General features: G+C 36.1%; 1 protein-coding gene across 4 annotated transcripts in view; it reads right to left on the reverse strand.

Annotated features, from left to right (window-relative positions):
* MSRA (methionine sulfoxide reductase A) overlaps positions 1 to 15,771 on the reverse strand; it is a 536,135-nt gene that overhangs the window by 313,502 nt on the left and 206,862 nt on the right. For all 4 annotated transcript variants that reach the window (XM_007476498.3, XM_007476496.3, XM_056813713.1 and 1 more), the window contains exon 2: positions 6,690 to 6,758. In XM_007476498.3, coding sequence (XP_007476560.1) covers positions 6,690 to 6,758 — 69 coding nt within the window. The remainder of the gene's footprint in view (positions 1 to 6,689; positions 6,759 to 15,771) is intronic.

A 15,771-nucleotide genomic window follows, 5' to 3' on the forward strand; every position in this document is an offset into this window, starting at 1 on the left:
GTTGGGTTCTTTTTTCCTAACTTTAAGCAAAGAACTCCCACTGACTTAAAAGAGAGCTCCCTGCCTAGAAGAGACACCCATCCAGAGAATAAAACCCATTACTTTCATTATCATCATCCCAGAACACACAGAATGGATATCACAGGAGACGAAAGTCATTTTGGTCACAGAAACAAAAGACAGGGAAACGAGCAAGGAAACTGAACAAGTTCTTTGAAAGCTATAAAATTAATCAATGCATTACAAAAAGTTTCTGAAGTGCTTTATAATAAAATTAAATAAAACTTCCAGTATTCATAAAAATTATTTTTCTAACATGATGGTTATATTCTAAGAATGTTCCATTTTTGTTGTTGTTTTTTTTAATTGTCTAGGTTTCATTGGTAAGGAAAAAAGTTAGCATGTTTATCCCTTTTATTTAACAGAAAGTACTTCCTCCACTAATCTTCCTGTTTAGAACAACAACCCAAAAAAATTTCCTAAATCCAAGACAGTAAAAAAGAATTAGCTGAAAAAGTTACCACTAAAAGATCCTTTGTACATGGGGTAGAGCCAAGATGGCAGAATCAAGAAAGGAGCTCAACTGATTTCTCCCAAATTCTCCTCCAAATAACTTTAAAATAATGCCACAAATTGAATTCTGAAGTGGCATAACAAACAAAAGGTTGTGGTGAAACAATTTTCCAGACCAAGAAAATTTGGAAATTTGGCAAAAAAAGTTTTATCTCACTGGGGTGAGAATGGGGCACAGTACAGCACAGGTCCTACCAGTAGTGTAGGCAGTGCCCCTGAAAGCCAACAGCAAGGATTTGGAGGTAACTGAATCAGTGGCATGGCACTATGGCAGCATCTAGAGTTCTTAGCCGATAATCAGTAAGGGAGTCAATAAACTAGTAAGAAGTTGATTAAATGGGATCCCTTTTAGGCACTGGGAACAAAACTCAGTTGCATGGTTATGGGTTGTAGTGACAAATCCATGAGGAGTACTAACTGGAGCAGGGAAACTAGACAATGTTCAAGAGTAGAAAAGTATACCTAAAATAAATAAATGGAATTGCTTAGGAACTAACAACAACAACCAAAAAAAAGAATATCTGTGGCCACTCACAGACCAGAACACAGTCCAGAAAAGCAGTGACTACACCTCCCCTTAGACCATATCACCTTGGAAGAACTGAAAATTATTTATAGTCTCCTAGAACTAGCTCTGAAAAAAGCAGCATGCAAAACCTAAAGATTGGAAGCAGTGCCCTATCCAGACTAGGTACAGAGTCTAACTTTAACATAAAGTTAAAAGTCAAAAGACTGGATAAGAAGGAAACAACAAGGTGCTTTAGTGGATTGAGAGCCAGGTCTAGAGAAAGGAGGTCCTGGGTTCAAATCTGAACACAGTCACTTCCTAGCTCTGTGACTCTGGACAAGTAACTTAACCGCCATTGCCTAGCCCTTATCACTCTTCTTCCTTGGAACCAATACATAGTATTGATTCTAAGGTGGAAGGTAAGAGTTTTAAATAAATAAAACTGACTAAATAGAAAAGGAGGCACAAAAACTCAATGAAGAAAATAATTTCATAAAAATTATAACTGGATAAATAAAAGCTAATGAGTCTAGTAGATATTGAGAAACAATGGAGGAGAAAAAACCCCCAAAGAATGAAAAAGTAGAAGAAAATGTGAAATATCTCATTGGGAAAAAAACTGACCTGGAAAATAGGTCAAGGAAAAATAATTTAAGATATTAATGGACTACTTGAAAACTATGGCCCAAGATTAGACATCACATTTCAAGAAAAATTACCCTGACGACTTAGAACTAGAGGACAAAATTGGAAAGGATCTGCCAATTACCTCTTAAAATAAATCCCTAAATGAAAACTTTTTGGAACATTATAGCCAAATTCCAGAGGCTTCAGGTCAAGGAGAAATAATAATAATAATAAAAAGAAATAATTCAAATATCATAGAGTCACAATCAGGATAACACAAGATTTGACAGCTTTTATATTAAAGAATTAGAGGGCTTGGAATGTGATATTCTGGAGGGTAAAGGAGCTAGGATTACAACAAAGAATCACCTCAGAAAAACTAAGTATAATTCTTGGGAGAAGGGAATGGATATTGAATGAAATTGAGGACTTTCAAACATTCCTGATGAAAAACTGAATAGAAAAAACCTAAATAGAACATCTAACTTTTAAATACAAGATTCAAGAGAAACATAAGAAGATAAATGAGAATATGATCATTACTATGACAAGTAGAAGTATAAAACAGAGGGGATGGGTATAAGTTGAGTATGATGGGATGATAGCTGCCAAAAAATGTTGGGATAAGACAGATGCACTGGGGAAAAGGGAAAGAGAAAGGTAGAATGAGGAAAATTATCTCACATAAAGAAGGTATGAAGGAGTTTTTATAATAAAGGAGAAGGTGGGGGGGAAGAAAATGCTTCAACTTAACTCTCCTTGGAATTGATTCAAAGAAGGTATAACATACACACTCAAACAACACAAGACACACTCTTACCCTATAAGGAAGTAGGAGGGGAGAGGGAATAAGAAAAATGGGAAAATGATAAAAGGGAGGGCAGATTGGGGGAAATGGTAGGCAGAAGCAAAACATTTTTGAGGAAGGAAAGTATAAAAGACTACATCATCCTGTGATTGGGAGCATGACAATAAGTAAATTTTATGGGATAGAAAGGAACACACAAAATAAGTACTCAATAAACACTAATTGATTATAGTTGGGATACCAGGACATAATATGACTAAAATGACTAAAAAACAATTAGTATATCTAGAATGGAAGTTTTCAATGGGAAATGGTTATGGTTAAACAGATGGAATGAAGTCACATCATAGGAATTCACATGAACAAGAATGGCAATTTTGCAGCAATGCAAAACTGGTTGGTTTCATAGGGAAACAACATAATGAAGGTAATGTACTGTAATATTAGTTAAAATGTACAGCAGCATATCAATTGGGAAATACTTAGGTGAGAGGTTGCTAAATAATAATCTTTAAGGCAAAGGGACAGGACATTGAACTAGGGTGTTGATACTTGTAAAGGAGAGGTAGGAATAGAACCAACTGACATTAGGAAGGATGAATCAGAAAGTCTTGCTAATTGACTAAATATGAGAGGTGAAAAAGAAAGACTATTAAATATAACATTAAAGATTTCATCAAATATTCCACCAAGGAACCTGGGAAAATACAAGCATTAATAGAAACAGGAAAATAGGGGCAACAGCTTAAGAAAGATGATGAATTTAGTTTTCTACATCAGTGATTTCAAACTCAAACAGAAACAGATTCTTGCAGGCTGCATATTGACTTAGAAAACCACAAACAAACATTATTTATGTTATCTTGTATTTTCTTTCATTTTGATAAACATTTCTTAATTACATTTTAATCTGGTTCAGACAGAATTCAGGAAGTTTTGCTCATGCAGTCAATGGACTGACACATCTATATGTACATGGTAAGTAAGAAGTGACCACAGACACATAAGTAGAAATGTCATAGAAGCAATTGGATGAGAGTTTGAGGCTAATGGAGTGGATTTTGTAGACTTCAAAATAAAGACAACAATGACAACCAAAAAAAGAAAAATTTCTGAGAGAGTTTAGAGAAAAAAGGGAGTGTGGCGAAAGGCTGAGCCTTACAGACATCCACAATTAGGGAGGGGAAAATAAGGACCTAGTGTTTGAGAAAATAAAGGATGAGACAGAGAATATAGAGGGAACTCGGATAATGTAATGTGCAAAGAAAGGCAAGGGAGGAAAAAAAATTTAGAAAGAGATGGGTATGACCATGAACTTTACAGTCAAAGAAATTTTGTTGAGTGACAAAGAAGGAAGATGGGTGGTGAGGCAATGAAGACAAAAGTGCAAATTAGATAATAAATTCCAGATATTTGGCATCAAAAAGAATGAAAAAAAAATGAGACCACAAATAGAAAGAGAATCTAGGTCAAATGAAAGGTTTTGTTTTTTTTGGTTTTGCTTTGCTTTCTATTATTTTGTTTTCCCTGTGGGAGGCAGGCCCTTCAGATTTGGCAAGCAATGAATTTGAGAACACAGGTTAATGAGTTAAAATCAGAGATCAAAAAAACTTCCTCCTCTAAGGTTATCAGGTAGGAAAAATGGAGATAGGACATACATAGCATGGAGAGAGATCTATGTAGGTCAAGAATGAGTAAATGAGGGTGTTTGTTCTGTTTTTGTTTTGTTTTGTTTTTAGCAAAGTAAGAAACAAAATCATATACTGAATGAGAAATGGGAACAAAGGAAAAAGGATCTCAAGAAACAAAGAGAAATTTGAAAAATGATGTTGTGGGGGGAAAGTTCAGAAATCTACAAGGTATGAATAAAGGACTACTGAATAGAGTCTACTTAATAATGTTTCCCTATACCTGAATCCCATTCCATAATCTCAACAGGTCATGGAATGAGCCTGAGTGTTTAAAGGATATAAAGGACATTCAAGAGAATGTTTTAATTTCTTAATTTTGTTTTCCTTTAGTTTAGGAGAATGTTGAAAGTCTATACTTTCAAAGAATCAAAGGCTCTCAGAGTTGGAAGAAACTTCAGGAACCATCTAATCTAATCTATACCTAAAAAAGTTTCATACTCAACCACATCCCTAACAAGCATTTGGGGGGTGGGGGGGGGAGATGAAGAAAATGGAGTAGAAGAAGGAAAAGCTTGAACCACCTTGAGAAACCTCTCCTACCAAAATTAACGCCTCAAAACAAATACTGGAATGAAAGAACCAACAAGGGAACAGAGTGAAGCAACTTTCATGCAGAGAATAACTTGAAATGTAGGCAGAAAGCATTTGGTTCACTGGAGTGAAAGGGGAGCAGAAGAGGAGGCTACACCAAGATGTATGGCACAAGCCAACAGCAAGTCCCTCCACCCCACATCTAGTCTTCCGGGTTTGGAACCTGGTCTCAAGACGAGATCCAGACCCGGAGACCCTGACTAAGCCAACTAAGCCAACCCCCAAACACCTGTAAAGTTTCAAATGCCAGGCTAAGACTGCAGAAAGGACCAGAATCCCGGTGTGAGGCGATTTGCAGAGCATGCCTAATCTGGGAGGCCAGGAGCCCCAGCCCAAGCTTGTAGTGAAGACATAAATCCCAGTTTGAATCAGTCTGTGGGCACTTCTAATCTGTGTAAGCCCAGGGCTAGGCCCTAATCTCCAGCACAAGGCAGACCCCAGGGTACTCTCCTGTGGGAGCCCAGACCAAGCAATCCCTAGAGTTAAAAAACCCAAAAAGGCAGTCCACACTATGACTGACCTGATCAAGTTCAGAGTGAGGCTAAAAGCCCCTGGCCGAGCCGAAGGCTAGACTTTGAGCCCCAGTATAATGCAGCTGATAGTGCTGTAAGAACTCTGCAAGCCATCAACGGTCTCAGGGGGTGATTGAATTAGCAGTAGAAGGTATCTTTCAAAGTTCCCAGTCCAGAGGACACCATACTACCTTAGAAGAACTGAAACTTGCAGAATTCCAGAAATAGAGCTAAGAATAGCATCAAGGAAGAACTGAAGTTCAAGAGAGTGACTTATCTACCCTGAGAACAGAGCCCATCTTTAAGATAAGAGAGAAAAATGAGAAAAAGGCTAGGAAAATGAGCAAATATCAAAAATAATGCCTAACCACAGAAACATTTTATGGAGACAAAGAGCAAGGCACAGACACGGAAGGGGATAGTAAATGCAAACACATGCAAAGCTTCAAAGAAGAATATATATTGGTCCCAGATTCTAGGAGAGCTCAAAAAGGATTATAAAAATCAATTAAGAGAGGCAGAGGAAAAATGTGGAAGAGAAACTAAAGCAATGAAAGAAGAAATGGGCCAAATGAAAAAGGAGACTCAAAAGCTCACAGAAGAAAACAACATCTCTTCACTCTCACATGTGCCTCTTTATTCTCTTAGCATTCTTCAATGCTTATGTCAAATGTCCTCTTCTGCATGAAGCCTTTATTCAACCCCATTCCTTGTTGTACTTATCTCCAGCCACAATACACTTTATTTATTTATTTATATATACATATATATATATATAACTTATTTATATACATGTTTCCCTTAATAAAATGTTTTTAAAGGCAGAGCTAAGCAAGAGAGGCCAATAGCAAAGGAGTACTTCTGCAAGTATATAAATTGCTTTGTCTTCGTCTCTATCCTAGAATACAGCAGTGTTTGAAGAATCTAAATGCTAGGAAAAAAATTAGTGTATGAATTAATAAACTCAAAACAATAGAAATATTTTTATGGGGATGATTATAAGAATGGCAATTCAAACTATTTCAATGATCAATCAAAGTAATAGGGCCATATGATCTCAACATAAAAATCATTCTTTTTCTTTTCTGTAAATAAAAACAGAAACACCAAGTCACCAGGTTATTTTAAAGTACAGATATAGAAAAAGTAAATTAAAAATTTAGTGATTGGCTTATTAAAATGAGGAAAAAATACCTAAACCTATAACTACATCCTAACCACAGAATTTATTAAAAACCCAGAATAGTTTTCTGTTGGCCAGAATGACTTATCTAGAGCAGTCCAAATGTTAAAACCCTGAGGGCCCTTGCTAAAACTAAAAAACTTGGCATTCATTCTTTCCACACAATTTGGGTTTCCTTCCAGATTTGATATCTTACCAAATAGAGCCATCTGTGTTCCCTCTGGGAAAGGTTCGACAGTCCTAGTTCCATTGACATGATGTTTGACTGGAAAAAAAGAAAAAAATGCAAAATATTAAGTGTAAGTTCATAAATACATATTGACAGATGCTTTAAATGTCAGTAAGCCAAATTCTCTAGTTCTGATTCTAAAAGCACAAAAATATGCCCTTAAAGAATTACATATATATAGATACATACATACACACACATAATAAAAATGTGTGTACATGTGAGAAAATATATATATACATATGTATGTATACATATGTATGTGAATATATATTCATACATATAAATGACCAAAAGACAATCCCAAATAAATAAGTAATCAAAGCATATGAACAAGCAGTTCAATCTCAAAATAAGAATCGCAATCTATTAATAACCATATGAAAAAATCCTCCAAATAACCTAATGACAAGAGAAATGCAAATCAAAAATACCTTGAGATTTCATTGCATACCCAGAAAACTGACAAAGACAGCAAAAGATAAGAATAGTTGTTACTGAAAGGATTATAGTAGGGGTGCTTAGGTAGCTATGGGGAGTTAGAGCAGGCTTAAGCAATGCGAGGTCCTGGGTTCTAAACTGATCTCAGACACTTCCTCACTATTTGACTCTAGGTGAGTCACTTAACTCCCATTGCCTAAAGTTTTCTGCCTTGGAACCAGTGCACAGTATTGATTCTAATATGGAAAGTAAGAGTTTTATTTTTAAGAAAATAATTATAGGAAGATAATCACATTGTGCTGTTATTGGTCCATCTGTTAATCAGTATCACCATTTTGGAAAATAATTTGGAATTATGCAAATGAAATGCCTAAAGCATCCATATTCTTCAACCCTGACATTCTCACTGCTGAGCATAACCTCCACAGAAGAATTTAATAAGAAGAAAATACCCATATACACCAAAATATTTATAGTAGCATATTTTGTGGCAGTGAAATATAGCAACAATAAAGTAGTTACCCATTGATTGGTCATTGGCTAAACAACTCTTGTACATCAATATAATGGAATATTACTGTGCTAGATGAAATGATAAATGTTATGAATACAGAAAAACACAGAAAGACCTATGTGAAAAGATGTACAAAATAATACCTAGAGCATGGAAGAAAATATAGAAAATAACTAAAACAATGTAAATGGAAACCACAAAAAATGATCAAAAGTGAATGCTGTAAAATACAAATGATTATAGTTTGAAAGAACTAATTGCTGTTGTGATTTGTACTTCCTTTTCAAAGAGGGCCAGTTACATCACAGGGCGATATCTTGACTTGTACATGAATGGGATTTAAGTGATGCAGAGTTTCACAAAGAGGTCAGCCTCTCTCTTCCCAAATCATTTGAAGTCCAGTGGAAAAACAAAAGTGAAAATGACTGAAAATGGTCTAGCATCTTCCATATCTGAACAAGTTCTAAGTATTCCACAGCACCTACTTTAGCCACTTTCATGGTAGCTGGAATAAATCATCCCCATCTGCCCATTCTGCCAAGGGAAGCCTACACATGCCTGGGGTAGGCATCCCCCCAATTCACAGATGGATTTGAAGCCTGTCAGTTACATTCTGTCTGCCCAGATAAGTTTTACTATGTTGTGGCCATGAACATGTTTTGGCTTCTTGGAGTCACAGAATTAATATGAGAAGACACTTCTTTGGAGAGATGGGCTATCAATCAGTGTGAGACATTTCATACATTTTCAGACTTACTCAATGTATTGAAATGTTTTTGCTGATTTTTTTCCTCTTTTTCACTTTTTTTTCTTAAAAATATTATTGCTTATATAGGATAGCTCTCTGGAAGGGGAAGGAGTTCCCCTTGATGATATGAAAACAAAATATGTCAATAACATTTATTTTTAAAGGGGAGGAAGAAAGTGGGTTGGTTTATGCATTATTGCATGAAGGAGTAGGAAATTCAATTAATGAAGTCAGTTGATAAACATTTATTAAGTATCTATTATGTACCAGACACAAAGGCTTTTCTTGTTTCTAGGAATCTCAGTGTAATGTGGGAGAAGATATGCAAACAAGTATATGAACACAAGATAGATATGATAATCAATGGAGGACAGGCATTAATGTCAAAAGGGATGGACACTAGGAGATAAAAGAGGAAGAGCAAGTTCCAGGCACAGGGGACAGTCAATGAAAAGGTCCAGGCAGGAGACGGAAGTATATTATTCCAGGAACAGAGAAGAGACCAGTGTCACTGGATCAAAGAGTACCTGGGAGCAAAGAAGGTATAAGAAGACGGACAAGTTAGGAAGAAATGCAGTTGTAAAGGGCTTTGAATGACAAATAGGATTTGATGCTTCTTTAACCCTAGAGGTGATGGGGAGACTTCCCCCCAGAAAGTTGAGGGGAGGGAAGTATTGACATAGTCAGACCTGTGCTGTAGCACAGGAATGGAGCAAGAAAAGGAGGTAGACTAGTTTTCCGAAAAGGACAAAATATAACAGATGGACAGCACAAAATGCTGCACTGGTACCCCAAAAATTATTAGACCTAGTTGAAAAGTCTTCAAAACTAGACCTTCTATGATGGATTACAGGAGTACATATACAAGAGTCAGCAGAGAGAATTTGGTGAGGACAGGCTGAGATTTTCACTCATGGAAGAAGAATATGAGAACACAGATCCATTAAATTATCAAAGTCTGGATTCAGACACAATTGAGGCAAAAAAAATATGGTGATAGGAATCAATCATTCTAGGGCCTTATTTTCAAAAAACAAACAGGGCAGCATCCCACCATATCCTACAATTCTTCAAATGTTGATGCCTATAAAGTCTCAAAGATGAGGTTGATATACAAAGAACATTATTAATGTTCTTTTTTTCTTAGTCCATGATACTGGGGATAGGGAATAGTCTCTCAAAAGTGATAAGAAGCTCGTTTAAGGACTTCAAGTATTCACCTGCTTTCATTTAACCTGACATGATCATTTACAATGATGAGTCAAGTATATGATAATGTTCTTTTTAGTCTTATTGAACTCTAAACCAACTACCCAATTTGATTTTGGAGTGAATTAGCACCATATTTTCTATACTATGATTTCCCAATAAATAAGCAAGTAAGACCTAAAATAATAACTTAATATTTTAATTTAGTACATGTGAATCTTAGTTTACTAAGTCTCAGGGGCTTTACTAAATATCTACATCATACTAGACACTGTAGTAGGACATGACTTTTGCCTTCAAAGGCTTTAAAATACATTTGGAAAAACAAGGCAAACAATATTCTATTATTTCTGATTCTTGCTTATCTAATCTGTTCCATTTATCTACTTCTCTATTTTTAAACCAGTACCAAATTATTTCCATGACTGTTACTTTAGCATATAGCATGAGGAAGGTCCTATTCTCTTTTCATTCTTATCTTTTTCACTATTTCCTTTGATAGTCTATAACATCTTGTTCCTTCAAACAAATTTTGTTTATTATTATGTTGAATTCTATAATGTCTCTTTGAGTTTGATTGGTATGGTATTAAAACTATAAATTAACTTGAATAACATTGCCATTGTTGTTATATTGGCATAGCCCAGCCACGAACACTAAATATTTCTCTGGTTAATTAAATTGTTCTTTATTTCTTTAAGGATTACTTTGTAATTAAATTTATTCAAATATGTTGTGTGCTTTGGTAGACTAAATCCCAAATATTTTGCACATTGTATAGCTATTTTGAATAGGATTTCCCTTTCTATTATAGTCTCTTGGGTTAGGTTACCATGATTTTAAAAAATGTAGATTTTGTGGATTTATTCTATGGCCTTCAATTTTTTTTTAACCCTTACATTCTGTCTTGAAGTCAATACTGTGTATTGGCTCCAAGGCAGAAGAATGGTAAAGGCTAGGCAATGGGGGTCAAGTGACTTGCCCAGGGTCACACAGCTGGGAAATGGCTGAGGCCAGATTTGAACCTAGGACCTCCCGCCTCTAGGACTGGCTCTCAATCCACTGAGCTACCCAACTGCCCACTATGGCCTTCAATTTTGCTACAGTTATTTTCTCTGTTATGATCTTTACCAACTCCCTAGGATTTTTTTTTTTAAGTAAATATAATGTCATCAGCAAATAGGAATAATTTTATCTTCTCTTTGTTTACCTTAGCCCCTTAAAATTCTTTCTCAACAAAGAGGTTTTACTAGCATTTCCAGTACAATACTGAAGAATAGCAAGAAAAGGAGTTATCCTTTCTTCATTCCTGCATTAAACAGAAAATCTTCTAGTTTAAACCTATTGCATATGATGCTTACTTAGGATTTTAGAAAGATATTTTTATAATATTAAAAAATGCCTTTATTCCTATACTTAGTAGGATTTTTAGCATGCTGTTGTTCAGCTGTTCAGATCCATATCTCTTCATGATCCCCTGGGCCATATTGTCCATGGGATTTTCTTGGCAAAAGTAACAGAGTGGTTTGTCATTTTCTTCTTTGGCTGATTAAGGCAGAGATTAAGTGCCTTGCCCAGGTCACACAGCTAGTAAATATCTGAGGCTGAATTTGAACTCAGGCTTTTTAGTATATAAAAGTGTTATACTTTTTCAAAAAGTTTTTTTTTTCTGAATGTATGGATAATCACATGGATTACTTTATTCTTAATATATTATTTTGCCTGTTTTTCTAAACCTTGAGTCTGATAAAAATCAAACTCGACCATAATGGGTGATTTTTTGAATGTCAACTGCTGTAGTCTAAGGATAAGGTTTACCACATTTAGTTTCTACATTTAGTTTCTACAACTGTGACAAGGAAATCCATGATTCTTCATCTTCCTAATCACAACAGCCAATAATAATAACAACAACAACAACAACAACAACAACAACAACAAAAACTAATAACAACAAAAGCTTGACTATTCAATTAGCTTTACTTTTCTAATACAGTTGACTGTATTGAGTCGCTATATCAAGTTAACTTATCACAGCTTCACCACATCAAGGGATTTTTTTTAAAAATCTAGTTCTGTATTGCTGAGTTTTCACTATATCGCAAGATTTTGTAGATGAATATTACAATGTATGTGCACAATGGAAATGCAGTATGCCACCTTTGCCAACATGAGATTGTACACAGCATACTATTAGCTGATGGGATGAAAGGTGACCAACCACAGTGCTGTGTTCTGTAGCTTGGGTATTGATTGGCTCAGTGTTTATAAGAGCAAGGGAAAGGTTTATAGGAAAGTGGGAAGGGTTTATAAATCATTCATATATATATATATAATATATTATATATATATGTGTGTGTGTGTGTATGTACATATATATACACACATATACATATATAAATACATACAGATGAGGGATCACTTTAATAACATTATTCATGTCATGAACATGAAGAGATAGAAAAAGTAAAGAATTATAAAAAGGTCATTGAGGAAATGACTAAAATATCCTAATGGCCCCATGGTGAAGGCTATAAAGCACTATAAACATATATACATGACCAAAGTGTCTTCAGTCACTAATACTTTAGGGGATCCAAAAAGTGGATGAATAAATTGTTTTTCAGATCAAATTGTCTTGATGCATGTATATGACATATATTTATATATAATGGTAGTCAGATTCAGAGTGGGAAGAAGCAGAGAAATATCTGTTTCTGAGCTGATTTGGGACCCTAAAAGAGCCAAGAGATGCACAGGAAATTTACTGATTATGGCAATACAGTTATCCCTCACCTTTTGTGGGAGTTACAGTCTAGAGGCCATTATGATACCACTGAGCCAATCAGCCCCCAGGATATAGAAAACATCACTGTGGTTGGTCACCTTTCATTCCATCAGCCAATAGTGTGCCATGTACAATCTCAAGTTGGCAAATTTGCCTCATTTCCATTGTGGACAGTACAGTATTCATCCCCCAAATTCCACAATATAACAAAAACTCCACAATACAGAATTTGATTTTTTTTTTAACCCTCGATACAGTGAGGCCACGATAAGTGAACCACAATATAGTAAGGGACGGCTGTCGCTTTCTATTTGGTCTCCCTTTTTCAAGTCTCTCACTATTCTGGACCATCCTACACATGGCTGCCAAAGTAATTTTCATTAAACACAGATCTAATCATTTGACTTCCCTACTCAACCAATTCAAATAGCTTCCTATTGCCTTTCAGATAATATAAACTACTTAGTTTAGTTTTTAAAGCCCTTCACGATCTGAATCCAATTTATTTTTCTATCTTCACTAGATATTCCTCTCCCTTCTACGCTCAAATTCAATCAAACTGGACTTCTCTCTATTCCTTACTAATAACACCCCATCTCCCATTTCTGCACCTTTATAATAGGAAGGAAGGAAGGAAGGAAGGAAGGAAGGAAGGAAGGAAGGAAGGAAGGAAGGAAGGAAGGAAGGAAGGAAGGAAGGAAGGAAGGAAGGAAGGAAGGAGGGAGGGAGGGAGGGAGGGAGGTAGGGAGGGATGGAGGGAGGGAGGGAGGGAGGTAGGGAGGGATGGAGGGAGGGAGGGAGGGAGGGAGGGAGGGAGGGAGGGAGGGAGGGAGGAAGGAAGGGAGGAAGGAAGGAAGGAAGGAAGGAAGGAAGGAAGGAAGGAAGGAAGGAAGGAAGGAAGGAAGGAAGGAAGGAAGGAAGGAAGGAAGGAAGGAAGGAAGGAAGGAAGGAAGGAAGGAAGGAAGGAAGGAAGGAAGGAAGGAAGGAAGGAAGGAAGGAAGGAAGGAAGGAAGGAAGGAAGGAAGGAAGGAAGGAAGGAAGGAAGGAAAGAAGGAAGGAAGGAAGGAAGGAAGGAAGGAAGGGAGGGAGAGAGGGAAGGAGGGAGGGAGGGAGGAAAGTAGGTAGGTTACAAAAGTTGATAGGGTCTAGTAGAAAGGGCATTTTTTGTAGTCAGAGGACTTGGGTTTGAATTAGGATTTTGCTTCTATTTCAGACTGTAGGCATTTCTCTGACCTCCTTGACCTTAGTTTTCTCATCCATAAAAATATGTAAGGTGGACTAGATGAACTAGATGATCTCTGGGGTTTCTTATAGCTCTATATTCTATAATTTTATATTAAAAAGCAGCAACTTACTGCATGACATAACAGCTAAATAGGTCTAATTATTCTTCATCTCAGTTTAAGATGCAGGAGTATTCACATTTTAACATTCAAAGTTTCAAAACATAAATGGGGAGGAGACAATCACTTGTGATAAAAATAATAAGTATGTATATAAGGCTTTTTAATGTTTTCGATGTGCTCTCTATATATGTAAATGCATTTAATCCTCACAACAGATGGGTTTTGTTATTATTACCATTTTATAGATAGCAAAACTAAGGCATAGGAAAGTTAAGTGATCTGCTCAGAGCCATACACTTTGGAGTCTATGAGACAGGATTTGAACTCAGTTTGAAGCAGATCCTACATTCTATTATGTTATTTGTAAAAGTAGTAACTTGCTAAGTGATATGCTTATTATTGAAAGATCTGATTATCTCTCATATAGAGACCCTTTTATATAGGGCAGCTAGGTGGTACAAGGGATAGAGTGTTGGGCCTAAAATCAGGAAGACTCTTCTTCCTAAGTTAAAAATCTAGCCTTAGATACTTACTAGCTGTATGACCTTGGGCAAGTCACTTAACCCTGTTTGCCTCAGTTTCCTCATTTCTCAAATGAGCTTGACGAGGAAATGGCAAACCTCTCCAGTATCTTTGCCAAGAAAATCTCAAATGTAGTCACAAAGAGTCAAACATGACTGAAAATGACTGAACAACAAAAAGTTTTAAAATACAAAACTTCAAAATACAAATAGAGTAAGGATAATTACTTGTGACAAAAAAAAATTCTCCTTTAGATCTTAGATCTAAAGCTGGAAATCACCTGAGCAATCATCTGGTTGACCCCCTTCATTTTACAGATGAAGAAACTAAAGCCATGAGAAACTCAGTGACTGGCCTAAGCTCACAAAAGAGCCACGTGACAAGGTGGGGATTCTTAGTCAGGTCCTGTGACTTTAAGTTCCACCCTATTTCCACTGTATGCCAATGCTTCTCATTGGCTTTATAAACAGGTTCACTCCAATTTATTAAATAGCAAGCTTCACTACTGCATGTCAAATATTCATAAAATTATAGACATCCTTTCAGGAACATGTCTACTATATTGCACAAAAAATAGAACTGCAACTATGCAAACTAGTTAAATTGTTGTAAAGCCTCACTTTTCTGTATACATAATGAATATGGACATTCTGCAGAGTGGAAAACTAATCTATTAGCAAAGAATAAATAAATCTCTGTGTATATATTTGAGTAACTATGTCCTGGTGACTGACTACAGCAGCTTTGGCCTCTTTTCCATCTTTGTTTCTTCTACCTTGAAGGGACTTTTGCAGACAAAGGCTTCTTGATTGGGTGCCAATGAATCCTGCCCAGTCAGATTCCCACACTGTCTCGCCTTTAGCCTGGTTTCCAGGCAATATGAGGGAGCAGAAGAAAAAATACAGAGGAGGCAAATGAGAAGAGAAGAAAAAGGAGAAGCAATTAAAGCTGTTAAAAAAATAACATTAGCTTCCATTTATTTATACAGTACTTTAAGGTTCAGAGAGGGAGGTAATGCAATTACTACTATCCTCATTTTCCAAAGAAGAAACTGAGATTCTGAGAAATTAAATAATTTGCTCATGATCACAAGCAGCATGCCACATTGACTCTGAGGGTTTTGTATTCACCTGCCTCCTAAAACAACAAAGAAGATATGCCTCTTCATTCCCATTGTTACAAATACAGAAAAAAATGAAGATTCCAAATTGGAGTCTCTATCTAGGAAAGTGCTCTGATAGCATGAAGGGTGCTCTGATAGCATGAAGGTAATGTTATTGAAACATAATGCTTGAAAATAACCATAAAGATTAACAAAGACCATCTTCTAGGGAGTGTAAGAGTCAGGGCAAGAAGTGGGATGGAAGGCTATATACTTAATCTGGAAAGAAGTTTGATAGGAATTGAGAAAAAAATTGATTGGCTTCTGTGAAAACTATAGAGGAGAAATGGGTTAAATCTGAAAGCAGATTTAATTTTTG

Source organism: Monodelphis domestica, chromosome 1, assembly GCF_027887165.1.
Source record: "Monodelphis domestica isolate mMonDom1 chromosome 1, mMonDom1.pri, whole genome shotgun sequence".
NCBI lineage: Eukaryota > Metazoa > Chordata > Mammalia > Didelphimorphia > Didelphidae > Monodelphis > Monodelphis domestica.